The sequence below is a fragment of the Budorcas taxicolor genome, chromosome 19 (genome assembly GCF_023091745.1).
Source record: "Budorcas taxicolor isolate Tak-1 chromosome 19, Takin1.1, whole genome shotgun sequence".
Lineage (NCBI taxonomy): Eukaryota > Metazoa > Chordata > Mammalia > Artiodactyla > Bovidae > Budorcas > Budorcas taxicolor.
Window position 1 is genome coordinate 57,337,366 of NC_068928.1, and position 14,232 is coordinate 57,351,597.

Consider the following 14,232-nt stretch of genomic DNA (forward strand, 5'->3'; position numbering starts at 1 on the left):
GAGAGGGGCATGGGGCTCGCCCTCTTCACACAATGGTTGTCCTCTTTACGCGTCCAGCCCTGTTCTCTGGGTTAGCGATGCTGGGCGTGAATCTCAAGGCCTTTCTCAGGCCAAACGAGGAACTTCATTTAAGAGTAGAAGCCAGGTTCCTCGGTAAGCCAGCTAACGGTCTCCTATGGTGCCCGAGACAATTTGGCACTTTTTTTCTCTTGAGATGTGAATTTACAAAAAGTCACACAGTTAAGTTTTTCTCTTTTAGTGTTGAAAGATGAGCTGTAAAAGTCAACTGGTAAGAGTCATTAAAAAAAAAGACCCCACGTTGGTCTGGGGAACTGGAGGACCTTCTATATATAGTGAAGATGCCGGAAGGCCGTGCTGGGCCATGTCCTCAGCGAGCTTGCTGTCCCCTAACCAGCACAGGAGAGGCCGAAGCAGCCTGCTTCCCGCTTCCTCTCCTCCTGTAAGTGAGCAAGCTGCTGAAGACACAGCAGGAGTCGGGGCTCACTGTCCGTGGCAGCGAGTTAACTCATAGAGCGGTGGAGCCCCTTGCCTGCACAGCCAGCTTGAGGGTGCGGCTCACACCTGTGTGCAGCCCACTCGGCTCCCCGTGGCCGCATGCACGCACACCGCTCCCGGGTACATCCGCTGCATGTGGCCTGAGCTGCTGCTGTGAACTGGTGGTTAAATCGTTTCTTTTACACAACAGCTGCTTCCCTGGACGGCTTCCCTAAATTCAGGATCTGATCCTGTGCTCATCTTACGTGAGGGATCACGGGGCCAGGGAAGGGAGGTAGATGGTACCAACGAGGCTTGCCCCAGGAGGTGAGGAAGTGACGTGGGGCAGCAAGCACCGTGTGATCTGTGTCATCGTCTAAGTCAGCCCCTGGGCAGCCTAAACCCCGGGGCGAGGGGCAGGGAGGCCAGGCCGGGCCGCTGGAGGAAGAGAAGAGGGGCGGTGTGAAGGGACCAGGCCTGCAGGTCTTGCAGACACAGGCAGCGGCCTCGTCCCACTTGGTGGGAGGGGAGAGGGCGGGGGGCAAGGTCGTCCAAGAGCACGCTGGCCCAGCAGACAGCTCCTCCCTGGGCGGGCATGTGACACATGGCAAGCAGCCAGACCAACCTTCTCAAGCCTGCACCCTCTCTCTAGGGGAGTGTGACGGCTGCTTTGGCCTCCCTAGGTGGTCGTGAGCGGGCGGCAGGTGAAGAACGGTGCATGGGGCTTGGCTGATGAAAGCAAGCACCTGGGTGGTAGCCAGTTTGGCTGGATGGAGGTGGGGCCTCTTGCTGGATTCCAGTTCAGGATGTGGACGCAGGACGAGGCCACAGGAGGTGTCGGCAAAGGTGGTGGTGTTTCGTTCCTACTATGTTGAGACTTCTCATCTCACCCAGTCTCTGCAGGGCAGGTGTAACTGTCCCCGTTTTATGGCCTGCAACAAGGAGGCTCCAGTTAAGTTAGATCACTTGTCCAAGAACAGACGTGCTACTTACCTCACAGGTGAGTGTCCAGCAGAGGCGCGTAACCAGAACAGAGGACTGTTTTTTGGAAATGTCTTTGTCATGGAGAGTGGCAGTAGTGATATGTAGGAGCAACACTGTGTCGGAGGAGAAGCAGGTATTAAAAGTAACTTAGGGTTACCAGGTAAAGGTAAGGAAGTTACCAGGTAAGTTACAGGTAGATTACCAGGTAAACCAGGTAACTTAGGGAAACCAGGAAAGGAAGGCGTGATAAAGAAGTGACAGCAGATAGGGCTTCCCATAACATAAAACACTCCACTTATGATACAACAGAATAATTTCATTCGCAATGGCTGAGAATTTTTATATATATAGAAAAACATACTCTCTCCAGTAAAGGCAGGATTAATCTCCAGTGGGCAGCAGGGCCACCCGCCGTTTCCCTGGCCACGCGAGTTACAGCAGGGTGGTCAGGTGCTGTGGTACACGGGTGGGTGACGGGACCTGCCCTGGAGTCCAGGACAGGGGAGCCTGGGCGTCACCGTGGCCTCAGCTGTGGATGCTTCCATATCCTGGTGACGGGACCTGCCCTGGGGCCCAGGACGGGGGAGCCTGGGCGTCACCGTGGCCTCAGCTGTGGATGCTTCCATATCCTGGTGACGGGACCTGCCCTGGAGCCCAGGACGGGGGAGCCTGGGCGTCACCGTGGCCTCAGCTGTGGATGCTTCCATATCCTGGTGACGGGACCTGCCCTGGGGCCCAGGACGGGGGAGCCTGGGCGTCACCGTGGCCTCAGCTGCAGCGGGGGAGGGGAGGTGGGTTCTCAGGCTGCGTTTCCTGGCACGTGGCTGGAAGCTGTGGTGGGAATTCATGCAGCCGCTCTGGAAGCGGAATCTAAGCGCTGCTGCTCACCCCGGGAAGCTCCCACCAATGCACTGGTTTCTTTACAGTAGTGAGGAAAACGATCTCGACAGGTACTGAGTTCAGAAAGGCTCCTCCTGAAACATGTCCCAGCCCTGAACGCTTTAGGGCGGACCCCAGGTGGTCTTCATCCCTCTGAAGGAGCCCGTGAGGTCCTGCTGGCCCAGGGCAGGGGTCGGCAGGCTTTCTGTGGAGGGCCAGAGAGGAACCACGTTCAGCGCTGCAGGCTCTACCGTCTGTGCTGTGACGGCCAGCCAGCACCTCACCAGCAACCCGGGCTGTGTCCCCGAGACCTCACGTACGAAGAGGCCCGCGCTGGCTCGTGCCTGTGGGCTCTCGTGGTCTGCGGACCCTGCTGGGGTGGGAGAGGACCCGAGCAGAAGTCGTTCCCACCCACCTCTGCACCAGGCGGCTCTGACCGAGTGAGGCAGAGGGGGCGCTGCGGGAGGGCCTCCTCCCCGCGCATCTCTTCTGGGGCATTTACAAAGGCAGGCCACAGAGCCCTTCCAGAGGGGCTTCCGGTGACGTTCTCAGGCGCACTAACCTCCCTCTATTTTAGTTATACTTCTACCACACTTCCTCAACTGTGAAGTCTTCCTTGTGGACAATTCCAGTAGCCCTTCTCCTTACCCAGGAGAATCTGATGCAGAATTATACCCCCACTAGGGACAATCAGAGAGGGTGGGGAGGCAGGGGACTGAAGAACAGAAAAGGGAGATAAAGCCAGTATCTCGTTCTCGGGAGAGAGGTGCAAATGCGTGAGAGCTGGCTTTACAACAGCACACCCGCTTTCGTGTAGCTCTGGAGTGGGGGCAAAAGGGGGGCTGAATGCGTGTTCTGGCGTGAGGATCACAAGCAAAGCTAAGACTCAGACAGACTCACTGGTCCAATAGGGGCACATGTGTATCCGAGACATAATCAACCCTTGATACTAGAAAAGGATCAGAAAACCTTATCCATCTGTGCGATCTACACTGGATTTATCGTCTAGGGTCCAAAGCAGAAGTCATAAAACTAGAACAATGTGGAATATTTTGACCAGGGAAGAAACCCCCAAACCCACCCTCCTTACGTAGCCCTAACGAAGTGGGAGGAATATGTGAATATTTCACTCAGCTTCTTGGGGGTGTAGGGATCGGATTCTGAAACGCTTCCAGGAAGAGCTGAGAAGCAGAATGCACTTGCTCACTGCTACAGCCACTGCAGATGTGGAAAAGATGACTTAACATTCTGTGGAGTGTGCTGTTTTAATCAGCTTAAAAGGAAAAAAAAACAAAAAATCACCTGCCAAGGATTTTTCAGAGGCTCACCTGCAACTCTGAACCCACCCTCTGCTTGTTCCTCACAGCTGCTGAGAGCTGGTCAAGGACCCAGAGGAGCCCACCCACCCCCAAGGGGAAGGGTCCGACGTGAGCTGACTTGCAGCCACTTCAGATGCTCTTCTGAACCAGTATCCGGCAGAGATGAGCAGCACAATGCCAAGATACAGACAACAGTTTTGGGGAGAAATGATTTAGAATTGGGATTATTTTTACTGAGAATGAGGAAACAGCTATTTTAACGATGAACTCCTGTCATCTCCCTGTCTCCCTGAATAACATCCGCCTTTACTATTAAACAACCTCAAGTTTTTCTCCAAAACTTTCAGTCACTTTTGAGAACAAGCCAAAAGAAATATCCATAGAGAACCAGACCTGTCCAAATTAAAAACAACACCTGGCTCCTCCAGAATGGTTGGGTTCCAGCAATTTTATTCTGCCCCCTCCCTGCCTGCCGCGCAGTTTCTGCCCTTAAACGAGCTCTGCAGTGCCTCCGCCGTCCTCGACTCGGAGCGCCAGAGCTTTCCATGGCGTCCAGGTCAGCGCTGATTACGCCAGCGCTGCAGCTCTTGGGATAAAGAGAGACAAACATAAGGGTCTACGAGGCAGTTCCCTGATGGCTTCTACATCTTGCCCCTGAAGATCATCCCCCTGTATTTGTTTTATAAATTTAGAAATAAAATCTTAGGTACAGGGGTAAGTTTCTGCCTCACTTTCCTCAGTCTCAATTTAAAGATGTGAAACAGAAACTCCAGCATCACCTGAGTGGTCTCTTTCAGGGGAGGCTTTTTCCCTGTGAAACGATGTGGGATTTCAGGCATCGTGATCAGAAAGGAATTCCTTTTTCACGGATGGCCACGTGTATGAGACGTCGGTGGGCAGCTGTGGCTCGCTAGTCAAGATGTGAGAACTTGCTGCAGACGTGATGCACGTCTTGACCCACACCCTAGTTGCCAAGCCTAGCTAAGGGTCAAACCTGACATTCTGGAAGTTTGTGAATTCTACCGGCCTCTAGTGTTAATAATGATCTTACACTTTTGCACTGAAAATTTTCATCTGAAAGCATTTGGATTTTGTCTGTTGTGGAAGAATACTGGGCCTTTTCTGATTTCTTCAATACAATAATACTTTTTAAAAGTGAGCAAATGTTATCTGGAATTAAAAGAGCAGTGCAATCTAGGCATTTTCCTTCTGGTAAGATCTGGAGCAAGTTGAAATGCATAACTAGAAAGGTGGTGGTTCTCTTTAATGTTAAAAGTACGTTAAATAAAACAGCTCTCAGCCTTAGACACACTGACAAGTGACAGCTGCGTTTGCTTCTCATCTCTTAGGATATAAAGCTGTTTGGTTTCCATCCTAAAAAGTTCTTAGCAATCAGAAAGTCACCAAAGAGGAGAGCCCTGATCTTCCAACAGGCAAACAGCTTTACTGAGAAAGCGCACCCGATCTCCTGCGATCGTCGATGGTCGCAGGAGAGCGGCTATGTAAACTCTAGTCAAATCTGATCAAGGACATTAGAACCAAAACCTCCCATAAGAAACCCCAGAGCCTCGGGCAACAGCTTGTTCATTGCGGCGTGTCAGACAACGCCAAACTGAAAAATGAAAACGCAGTTCAGAGGAGCCCTCGGCGGTGCGCGTCATGGCTGTGGCCTGCTGCTGAGGATGCAGAGCGAGGCTTACTCAGATGCTTGAAGCTCCAGCTGCAGCAGAGGACGAAGCAGCCGGTGAAGAGCAAGGTGAGCCCGCCGACTCCGCTCCTCACGCTGGTACGGCACCGGATCCAGCCTGTTGGCAGAGAAGCAGGGCTCACGTTAGAGGGCAGGCCACTGGGCCCTTGTCTGCAAGGGACTCAAGTCACCCGGTCAGCTCAGGCTAAGGAACTGCTGCGCGAGGAATTTACATACCACTGTATTATATATGTGTGTTTTAAACAAATGAAAAGGCGAAAACCAAAAGAGCTTAATTTCAATCAATTTCACTCTTATTTTGGGGAGTCTGGCTAAAAGTTTCACGGGGAGGAGCTGAATACGAGTGGTCTTGCAGCTGAGCCTTCCTCGCTTGGGGACAGCAAAGGTGGGCAGGTACTGAAAAAAAAATGAAACCTGTTTGATAAACGGCAGCTGTCTCACTTCAGTGCTTTAATTGTGTCAGACTCCAGGATGAAGAAAGGCAGGGAGGAAGATGGGAAGCTCGCAAGCCGTCCTTTTCTAGTTCTTGAGCTGGGCTGTGACAGAGCCTGGCTGTGACAGCCCTGGCTGAAGGAGGAGAAAGTCTGGAACCAGCAAGAGAGCCCCGCAGGCGCGACTCGGGCCTCACCTGTGTGGACAGCTCCCAGGAGCCTCCTGAGAGAGGAGCTGGCCGGGGCTTCCAAGCTCCTCACCGCCGTCGCGCTTCTTTCCAACCAAGGAACTAGGGTTCCAAACAGAAGTCACTGTGACAGCTCATCTAAATCCGTCCTCTTCCCCAGCACTCGGTGCCCGAGGTCCCCAGGGCGAGGCTGCGGGAAAAGTACATGCCAAGTCGTGGGTGACGGTCTGCCCTGGGCTGCGGACGTGTGAGCACTGGAGGCCAAACCACCTAGTCGGCGCCGAGAAAAGGTTCTTCAGCAGACTAAGGGGCCGGAGGGATCGGGACCTGGATCATCTCTCATCTGATGAATATAGCGCCCAGATGACCCCCGGGACAGGCTTGGTGAGTTACTTCTACTTCCTCTTGCCTGCTGAACACCTTCTCAGCAAACAGCACGGCTTGCTACTGGTGATTACTCGCTACTACTGCCGACAGCTGACAGGTCTACTGTATCGGCCCATCACCACCGCTGACCAGCACATGCTTCTTATTTATGTTCGATATGAGAATAACTAAAGCAGAACCAGGAAGGCAGGTTTCTGCTATGTACTTACAGTTCCCCTGCCCTTGCGGCTTTCCACGTTTAATGATAGGCTAGGAATCGCTACTATTGCTGGTTCTCTGGTCTCAGTTTGGTTCATCAGGATAAAGTGTAAATTAAATATTTACAACTGGTTTGGCAGGTGTGGTGAAGTTGCTGCAGATGTAAAAATACTATGCAAATGATCATCCATTTATTAAAAATGACAAGCACCATGCTGGCTTCTCAGAAACCACACAAAAGCTATCTCTCTGGCAGGCTGAAGATTCACATCTTAAAAAACAGAGCATGGCAAACCCATCCAGCTTAGAAAAATGGCTCAGCTCTGGGAAGCCTGCAACGGCACCACCTCTCCCTGGAGTGTCAGGACCCCAGCAGCTCCCAGGATCTTCTCCAGCCGGCTGAGCCTGCTCATTTCATTCCAGGTCCAGGCACTTGATGCGGATGACGTCAGTTGAGGCCTAGAGCTGGGATATGTAAGCAGCCCTCGGCTGGGAGAGCCCAGGCCCAAGCCCACAGGGGTCCTGCTGGAGCTCTTTTCCGTGACTCCCTGCCTACCGCCCTGATGTTCTGGGTTCTGACCTCCATCTCTGAGGAATGGTCGTGCGCCTGGGGCTGTTGCAGACGGCCGGCCTCTGCCGCCTCACCCGACACTGCTCTGCAACTGGCCCCACTGGGACGGGGTTCCGCTGACACAGACGTCAGAAACCCGCAGCCACGGTCTGTGCCTTAACTGTTCCCATCACCCCTCTGGCCTGGCTATAACCCCAGAGGCATGGCTCGACTCACCTCTCATTCTCAGGCTACTGGTTACTCACACGTGCTTCCCTTCAACACCCCCTTTATGCGCTCCTCTGGTCGGCAAGGGGACCTAGCCCCGGCCCGTCAGGCTTCTGCTCAGGTTCTGATTCCCACCGCTCCCTGCCCGTTCCCCACAGGCGCCCCTCCTCAAAGCCCTCACATGGACACCCTACTGATGGCAGCCCCGTGTGCAGGTTAAAGAACAGCATTGAGTGGTTTCTGGGCCTTTGAAAACCCAGGACCCAACAAGGTTTTCCTACTTGACCTTCTGGTCTCCCCATCAGGCAAGGTTTGCTTTTTGTAGTTACACAAACTGTGTTTTGGTTTCTTTCCCCTACACCACCTTCTCCCTGCCAGTGTGAGAACAGTTCACTGCTGGGTGCCAAGGGCCTGCATCAGCGCCAGCATCCAGCAGCTCTTCTCAGACGTGGCTCATCTTCAGAGACACCGAGGACACGTCTGGAAGTAGGTTCTGAGGCTTTACTTCAGATCAGTCTCTGGGCATGACGGCTAGGAATCATAAACGACCATGTGACACTTTTACCTGTCCAGATGGGGAACAGATCTCTCAAACCTCCTGCCCTGAAGCCAAAGCACTGGAATTCTGCCAAAGGCCCAGCCAGCGCTCCCAGCCCGGCGCTCTCAAGGCGGCTGGTGGACTGCTGAGGGATCTCAGACCCTCGGCCTTGTCGAGTCTCCTGAGATCGAAATCTTGGGACTTTTGAAACCCACTCTCTCTCAGGCCAGGAAACTCCTCCTGGTAGTTACATCCACGAGCATCTATCTCCCCGAAGCTCGGAGCTCCTCGTGCCGGCGAACCCCACAGGCTCATTTCCCTCACTCCTGATTTAGCAAAGCCCAGCTCGGGTGCCCTCAGACGGCCACACCCGGGTCTCCAAGCACAGCCACTTTTCTCTGGCCACGAGAGCGTTTCACTTTACCCTGCTTCACCAAGACGACGGCCTCGGGTGCCTTTCGGTCAGGCAACCCCCTCACCTGGGTCTGCTTGGGTACCTGATATGCAAGGACTAGCTGTGCGCTGGGGCTGCCCTCTGAACGAAAAGTAAGTGACTACAGCCCGGAGCCCAACAGCCCAGCAGGAGAAACGCTGCCTGGAAATGCCTAGCAGAGACCCAAGTGACCTTCGAGACTGACTGAACCCTGGGCCAGTTACCCTCTCTGAAACTCAGTTTCCTCGTATGTAAAAGGGGTAAGAGCCATCTCCCAGGACTGGCATAAGATCACTTAAGGTAACTGAGGCAAACGTGCATGCATCCCAGCACATACAGTTACCTCGGTAACTGTTACCCCACTGGCCCTGCCTGTAAGTACCAAGGGACGAACGGCTTCCGAGAGAGGAGGAAGGCTCATCCAAGGTCTTGCCTGAGCCAGAGCCTATATGGCCCAAACTCCTCTGCCAAGACTGCCTGCAAATTCAACTTCAACCTGTGGCTGTCAGGGACAGCCACTGCTGGGTGAGGTTGTGACGCTGAGAAGCCACGCCCCTTTTCAATCTTTGTAGATTCCATGGCCTTGAAGTCCTTGGGCGAACGACAAATTAAATCTTGACTGTAACTGAAGGGTCACTAGGGTCTCCTCTGGCATCTCCTGTTCATTCACTGGCAGCATCGAAGTCTGAACATTAATGGTGGAGCCCACTTCAACGGTTTTTGGTTTATAACAGAATCAGAGGCCATGTGATGGCCACACATTCCCCGATACAGAAACCCAAACTGAGCTCGCATCGCAGGCTGTGACCAATAGACGAGAACAAAATCCTTCTCGGCCACAACTCTGGAAGCGCAGACTGCTGCCCGCTTCTGGCCACACCCCTTCCCCGATCTCAGCGGCTCGTCCTTGACCCCCCATCTCCGCTGCCTTGACTGCCCTGCCTCCCAGGTCAGCTTTAACCCCAGCCCGCCCTCAAACCAAACACCCCATCTGCTGCCAGAGCCGCCAGGTGCTGTGTCTGACCACATGCCCAGAACCCATTTTCTGCCCAACCTGGTCCTGACTGAAATCTAAGCACAGCAGACCCTGAAGTCTTTATGCTTCTCCTGAGTCTGTCAGCATGGAAACACACCCAGTTTGTAGAAGAGGCTGTGCCTCTTCCAAGTGTAGAGGATCAAGTGTTAACCAGCATCACCGGCCAGCCTGCCGTAGTCCTGCCTTCAGCTCTTGGTGGAGGGAGGGGAGGATGATGAACCACCCTTAAAACTGACCCCTGGGAGCAGGAAGTCATGTTCTGAGAGCAGTGACAGGTGCGGGGCCCTGGAATGCGGGGGTACAGAGGATGCTAACCCATTAATTCAGAAGGCATGGAGCCGCCTGGACAAGCTTACTCCTGAGCGTGCTTACCTTGGGAGAGTCTCTCGCCCTGGGGACTGATGACAAGCAGGGGCTTCTGGGCCAGAGTGCTCCAACGCTGGGGCCTCTCTGGCAGCACCCCGAGGCCAAGATAACCAGAATAGAGCTCTGGAAACCACTCCAGCCCCAGGGTGCTCGACAGGGTCTGACCGGCCAAGCGGCTTCTGGAATCACGGTGCTGGGCTGAACGTGCAGACTGCAGCCCCTGGGGGCGCGATGCTGGGGGCTGAGAGCCCAGCTTAGCTGTCAGAGAAGCCCGCTCCTCACCCGCCATCAACGCCTTCACAGCAGGGACTCGATTCCGGCTGCCGGCTTCTGCTTCCTCTTCCTGGAGAAATTTTACAGCCAGAGAGGTGGGACTCTGGTTACGTGACTGTGCTAGAGGGAGACGCTCAGGGCAAGTTGTCCCTGTTAGCGGGAGCAAGTGTAAACCGGAACCTCTGTCTCGAGGTGTCTTCTCCGTGACTGAATCATGGCTCAGGGAAGCCCAATCCTGCCTTTCTGTCACAGATACACTTTTCTCCGCACCTCCTTGGCTCCCATATGTCTCTGCTCCAAGGTGGAGTGCTTTCCCCTGGTTCTCCCTGCCCTGGCTTTTACCTAAGGGGTTAAGTTTAAAAGTAGCAATCTGTGATTCTGCACTCTTTGCCACAGTCCTGAAGTCTCTATCAGTAGAGACTCCTAAGAGGCGATCCTCGGCCTTGGAATCTCTTTCTCTGCCTGATGACGACATGCTCCCTCTTTGAACCCTGTGACTGCAATTCACAGGAGACCTATGACCATCACCAAGAGGTGCACTGAATAATTCTACGAGGTTCTGTCCTGAGGCATCCACCCTGTCCAATCTTAAATCAGCTGAAGTGGCTTGCACATCATTAAGGAAGGCTGAAGAATATTTCCTATCGTGATTCGACCGAGAAGGTGCCACTGGGCCAGGAGGTAAAGGTGCTTCAATTTCTGAAGGGTTGTTTCTACTTTCTCCTGATTGAAGCAAAGCTTTGGCAAGTTCTTTTGTAGATCTGGTGTTTGCTGACACAGAAAACTGAGCTGTAGTTTCTCCCTGGAAAGCAACCTTGGGTTTAGTATCCTTTAACATTTTGAGGGAGGGCTTAACTTGACTCTTGATGTCTTCATCAACTTTTTTATGACTTGCTTTTTCCAAACCAACAGCTCGTGCTGAAGGGGACTTGACTGTCCGTTCTGAATTGTTCCCTTTCAGTTCCAGATTTCTTTTCTTACTGTCTGTCCCTAACTCTTTCTCTTTTGCTTTAATTGAGTCTCTGATTGGCATTTTGATTTTTTTACCACGTGTGAGTGTAGCTGTCTCACACTGATGAATTTCTTGATCAGCAGGCATAGTTGCTCCTAGCATCTTACAGTGCGGCAAGTGGGATTTCAATCGTTTAAATGGCTTCTTACAGTAAGGACACAGTTCCATCCCGGGTGAAACAGCACTCTCCTATTCCTGAAATAGACAAACGCAAGGAGATAGGAAGCATACAGTCTGTAAATACTCATGCCTTAGTTAGGTGTCATACCTTTTAAATTCATTTGAAATAAGCCAGGCTGAAAGACATTTTAACACATTTATTTTGATTCATTCTTTTTCTTCTATAGGTATAAAACAGATACAGTTGGACTTTAAGGTCAATGTTCCTGATTCCATTTCTTCTTGTTATTTCAGATTTTTTAAGGTCTTCTAGGAGTCAATCACTACAAAAGATGACCAAAGGGGTTTTTCTACATCCCTAACTAGGAGGCGAGCCAGGCAAAAGCACTTATATCTAGTGAATTAATGGTTGGTGGAAGGAAAAGGTGTCCAAAATGCCAGCCAGAATGAAATATTTGCTATTTAACTTTGTAGCAAGGCAACTGGATAACACATGAGTGTAAAGAAATTGTTATAAAACACATCATTCAAGGGAAGAAAGTTGAAGAATAAAAGACTATAGCAGTATGTATAGAAAAATCCACTGCGGTGCAAGAAAGCATTAGAACTTTAGGTAACTTCAATTACCTAAGCATGAAAAATGAGAATGCTACTCACGTTTAACACATTAGTAACATGCATACATACACACACACACAGATATGGCTAATGTACATAATACATAAATGGAGGGAAGATGGTCTCAATTTTTTTACTCGGTTTGTACGACAATGGATTAATGGGAAATTTGTTTAGTTTGACACTTTTGTGAAATTTATGCCATATAAAAACATTGAAAAAAAAACCCCTTAAACTCTGCACTTCTACTGGCTTCTAGGGGGGACTGGCTTGATCCCTAGTTGGGGAACTAAGATCCCACATGCTGTATGTTGCCGCCAAAAAAATGAAAAATACTTAAACCACATACCATTGGTGCCTCTGTTATACTCTCCAGTCAGGAAAAGGTAGTATTTCATTCCAAAGCTCAGATGAAAGTTATTTGTTTACATTTCTTATTCAATTAAGTTCCAGAGGGTAGGGAAAAGGTAGCTCCTGGGCACAGCTGTATTCTCAGAACTGAGCACTGGGCCTGGCCCTGGCCAACCCATTTATTAGAGCAACCAACGCACCTTGTCCTACATGAAGTCAGGCAAGATAAAACTCTTCTGCCAAGAGACTTTATAGGAATTTTCTTACTTTGGAAGTACCCCTTAGATAATATTATAATGTTGTGGACCATTTGGGCTTCCCAGGAGGCTCAGTGGTAAAGAATCTGCCTACCAATGCAGCCGCAAGTTCAACCCCTGTGGAGATCCTCTGGAGAAGGAAATGGCAATCAACTCCAGGATTCTTGTTGGGATAATCCCATAGACAAAGCAGCCTGGCAGGACACAGAACATGGGATTGCAAAGAGTCAAACAGGGCTAAGCACACATATATAGGGACCATTTATTTACAAAAAGACACACAACGGAAGTCAGTGCACGGGCCCTGGACCAATGATTTTAGAAGGGGATTGAGACCTCTGTTAGAGGTGTCTGCCTACATGCTCTCCATCCTCACTGAATCCTCCTGAGATCTTTCCTGTACCGTCGAGCTATAACGTCTCAACGCGGGTGCCTTAATGTTACTGAGTCCAAGCTCATCTGGTTCATTGCACAACAGGCCAATAAATCCAGAGGAATTGTTGGTACAAGGACCAGTGACGTTGTTTGGAAAGCCAGCAGACTGAGAAGATGGTGGATTTGTGTCCCAAAGAATCATGCTGCCAGAGTCACAATTCAGGCCTCTTTAACCCTCAAAGGGGAGGGAGGAAAGTCAAACACTTCCTGGTTCCCATCATCCTGCGGAGGGGGTGTGTTCATTTCCTGCGCCTGCAGTCATTCACACGTGAGCCCGGTTAGGCTGTTTCCTTGGAGCTAAACAGAGGTATTTTAGCTTCAAGTTCATAACCTGGGAGGTAGGATTCCCAGAGGTGGGCCATTAGGTATAATTTGAGATTATAAGTAGCATCCTTCTAGGGATTAATTTGCGCTAGAAAACAAAGGTCCTTCCCTATTACATTAACTACTTTCTTACCTGAATTTTTGTAGAAGGATGCTAATTTTGCGATTGTTTCTCCTGTGTCTGCACGCTCCACGACAGCCGTTAGCCAGGCGGGCAGGGTGAATTCGATGTTAAGGTCAGCCTCTGGAAGACACAATTAGGGCAGTCACTCGAGGGAATGAAATGAATGAGAGGAACAAACTATTGGGGCAAATCCAAAACAACGGGGGTCACCAGTAGGGCACTTCTACCTGGGGGTCCTGGAGAGCAGACGTGTGACCAGCCTCCTGGGCACCGGGCTGACCTCAGAGCCCTCCCTCCCGCGCCCTCCAGTGGGCTTTTCGCCCCCCCCCTCTCCCTTGCTTTTTCAGGAGAGCGGTCGGGCGGCTTCCAGGGAGTTGGGTGGGACCACCGAGCAGCTCCGGCCGGCCGCCCCGCAGTCTCCCCCAGCCCCGGGCGCCGGGGCGCCGAGCCTTCGGCCTCAGAAAGCCCTCCTCTCACTCTCCTCTCGCCTCCACATCCGCGCCCAGGCCTACAGCGGAGGCCACAGACAGCACCGCCGCCTGTGGAAACTCCGCCCGGGCGGCGTCTCACCTCGCGAGACACAAAAAAACCAGGAACTCCCGCGACGAGCTCCCTCAGCGCAGCCCACGCGACGCGGCCCAACTCCCTGGACTAGGCCCCGGGGCAAGCCGTCTACACGACTGCCTGATGCTTCTCCGCTATTATTTTTTTAAACTATGGCTTCACAGGGATCTAAATCAAAGACTTGTATCATATGATTATGACACGGCTTAATTTCACTGAAGCCTGGCTGGACTCACGCCGGCCGTCTCGGCTGCGAACAGGCAAAAGCCGGGGCCACCTCTAACGAGGTCCTCTTTCCCAGAGGCTCCTGGTCGCTCCTCCCCACCCCCCGAGCCCGCCTCTTCCTGTGGGCGGGGCTACCGGTCGGCGCGGCCGCGCTCGCGCCACTGCGCGCTCGCGCCACTGCGCACTCGC

General features: G+C 52.1%; 1 protein-coding gene across 3 annotated transcripts; it reads right to left on the bottom strand.

Annotated features, from left to right (window-relative positions):
* Positions 1–948: 948 nt before the first annotated feature.
* On the bottom strand, positions 949–13,948 carry C19H17orf80 (chromosome 19 C17orf80 homolog). Of its 3 annotated transcripts, XM_052657569.1 has the most exons (6): positions 13,825–13,948; positions 13,264–13,374; positions 9,747–11,220; positions 6,014–6,106; positions 5,378–5,482; positions 949–1,427 (listed from the first exon to the last, which is right to left on the bottom strand). In XM_052657569.1, the coding sequence occupies exons 3-6, from the start codon at positions 11,191–11,193 to the stop codon at positions 1,297–1,299; spliced, it is 1,776 nt and encodes a 591-aa protein (XP_052513529.1). In that variant the 5' UTR covers positions 11,194–11,220; positions 13,264–13,374; positions 13,825–13,948; the 3' UTR covers positions 949–1,296. The 3 variants fall into 3 exon arrangements, with proteins under 3 accessions (XP_052513529.1, XP_052513531.1, XP_052513532.1); XM_052657571.1 differs by lacking the exons at positions 949–1,427; positions 6,014–6,106 and having other exon boundaries at positions 3,522–5,482; XM_052657572.1 differs by lacking the exons at positions 949–1,427; positions 5,378–5,482 and having other exon boundaries at positions 6,075–6,194.
* Positions 13,949–14,232: the final 284 nt, after the last annotated feature.

Bases quoted from the DNA above. Each gene is read 5' to 3' on its own strand.
- C19H17orf80 (XM_052657569.1), bottom strand. From the start codon at position 11,193: ATGGAACTGTGTCCTTACTGTAAGAAGCCATTTAAACGATTGAAATCC. The intron at 6,107-9,746 runs GTAAGCACGCTC...TTGGAACCCTAG, and splicing joins GGGCGAGAGACTCTCCCAAG to TTCCTTGGTTGGAAAGAAGC. The intron at 5,483-6,013 runs GTGAGGCCCGAG...CTCTGCCAACAG, and splicing joins CCTGGGAGCTGTCCACACAG to GCTGGATCCGGTGCCGTACC.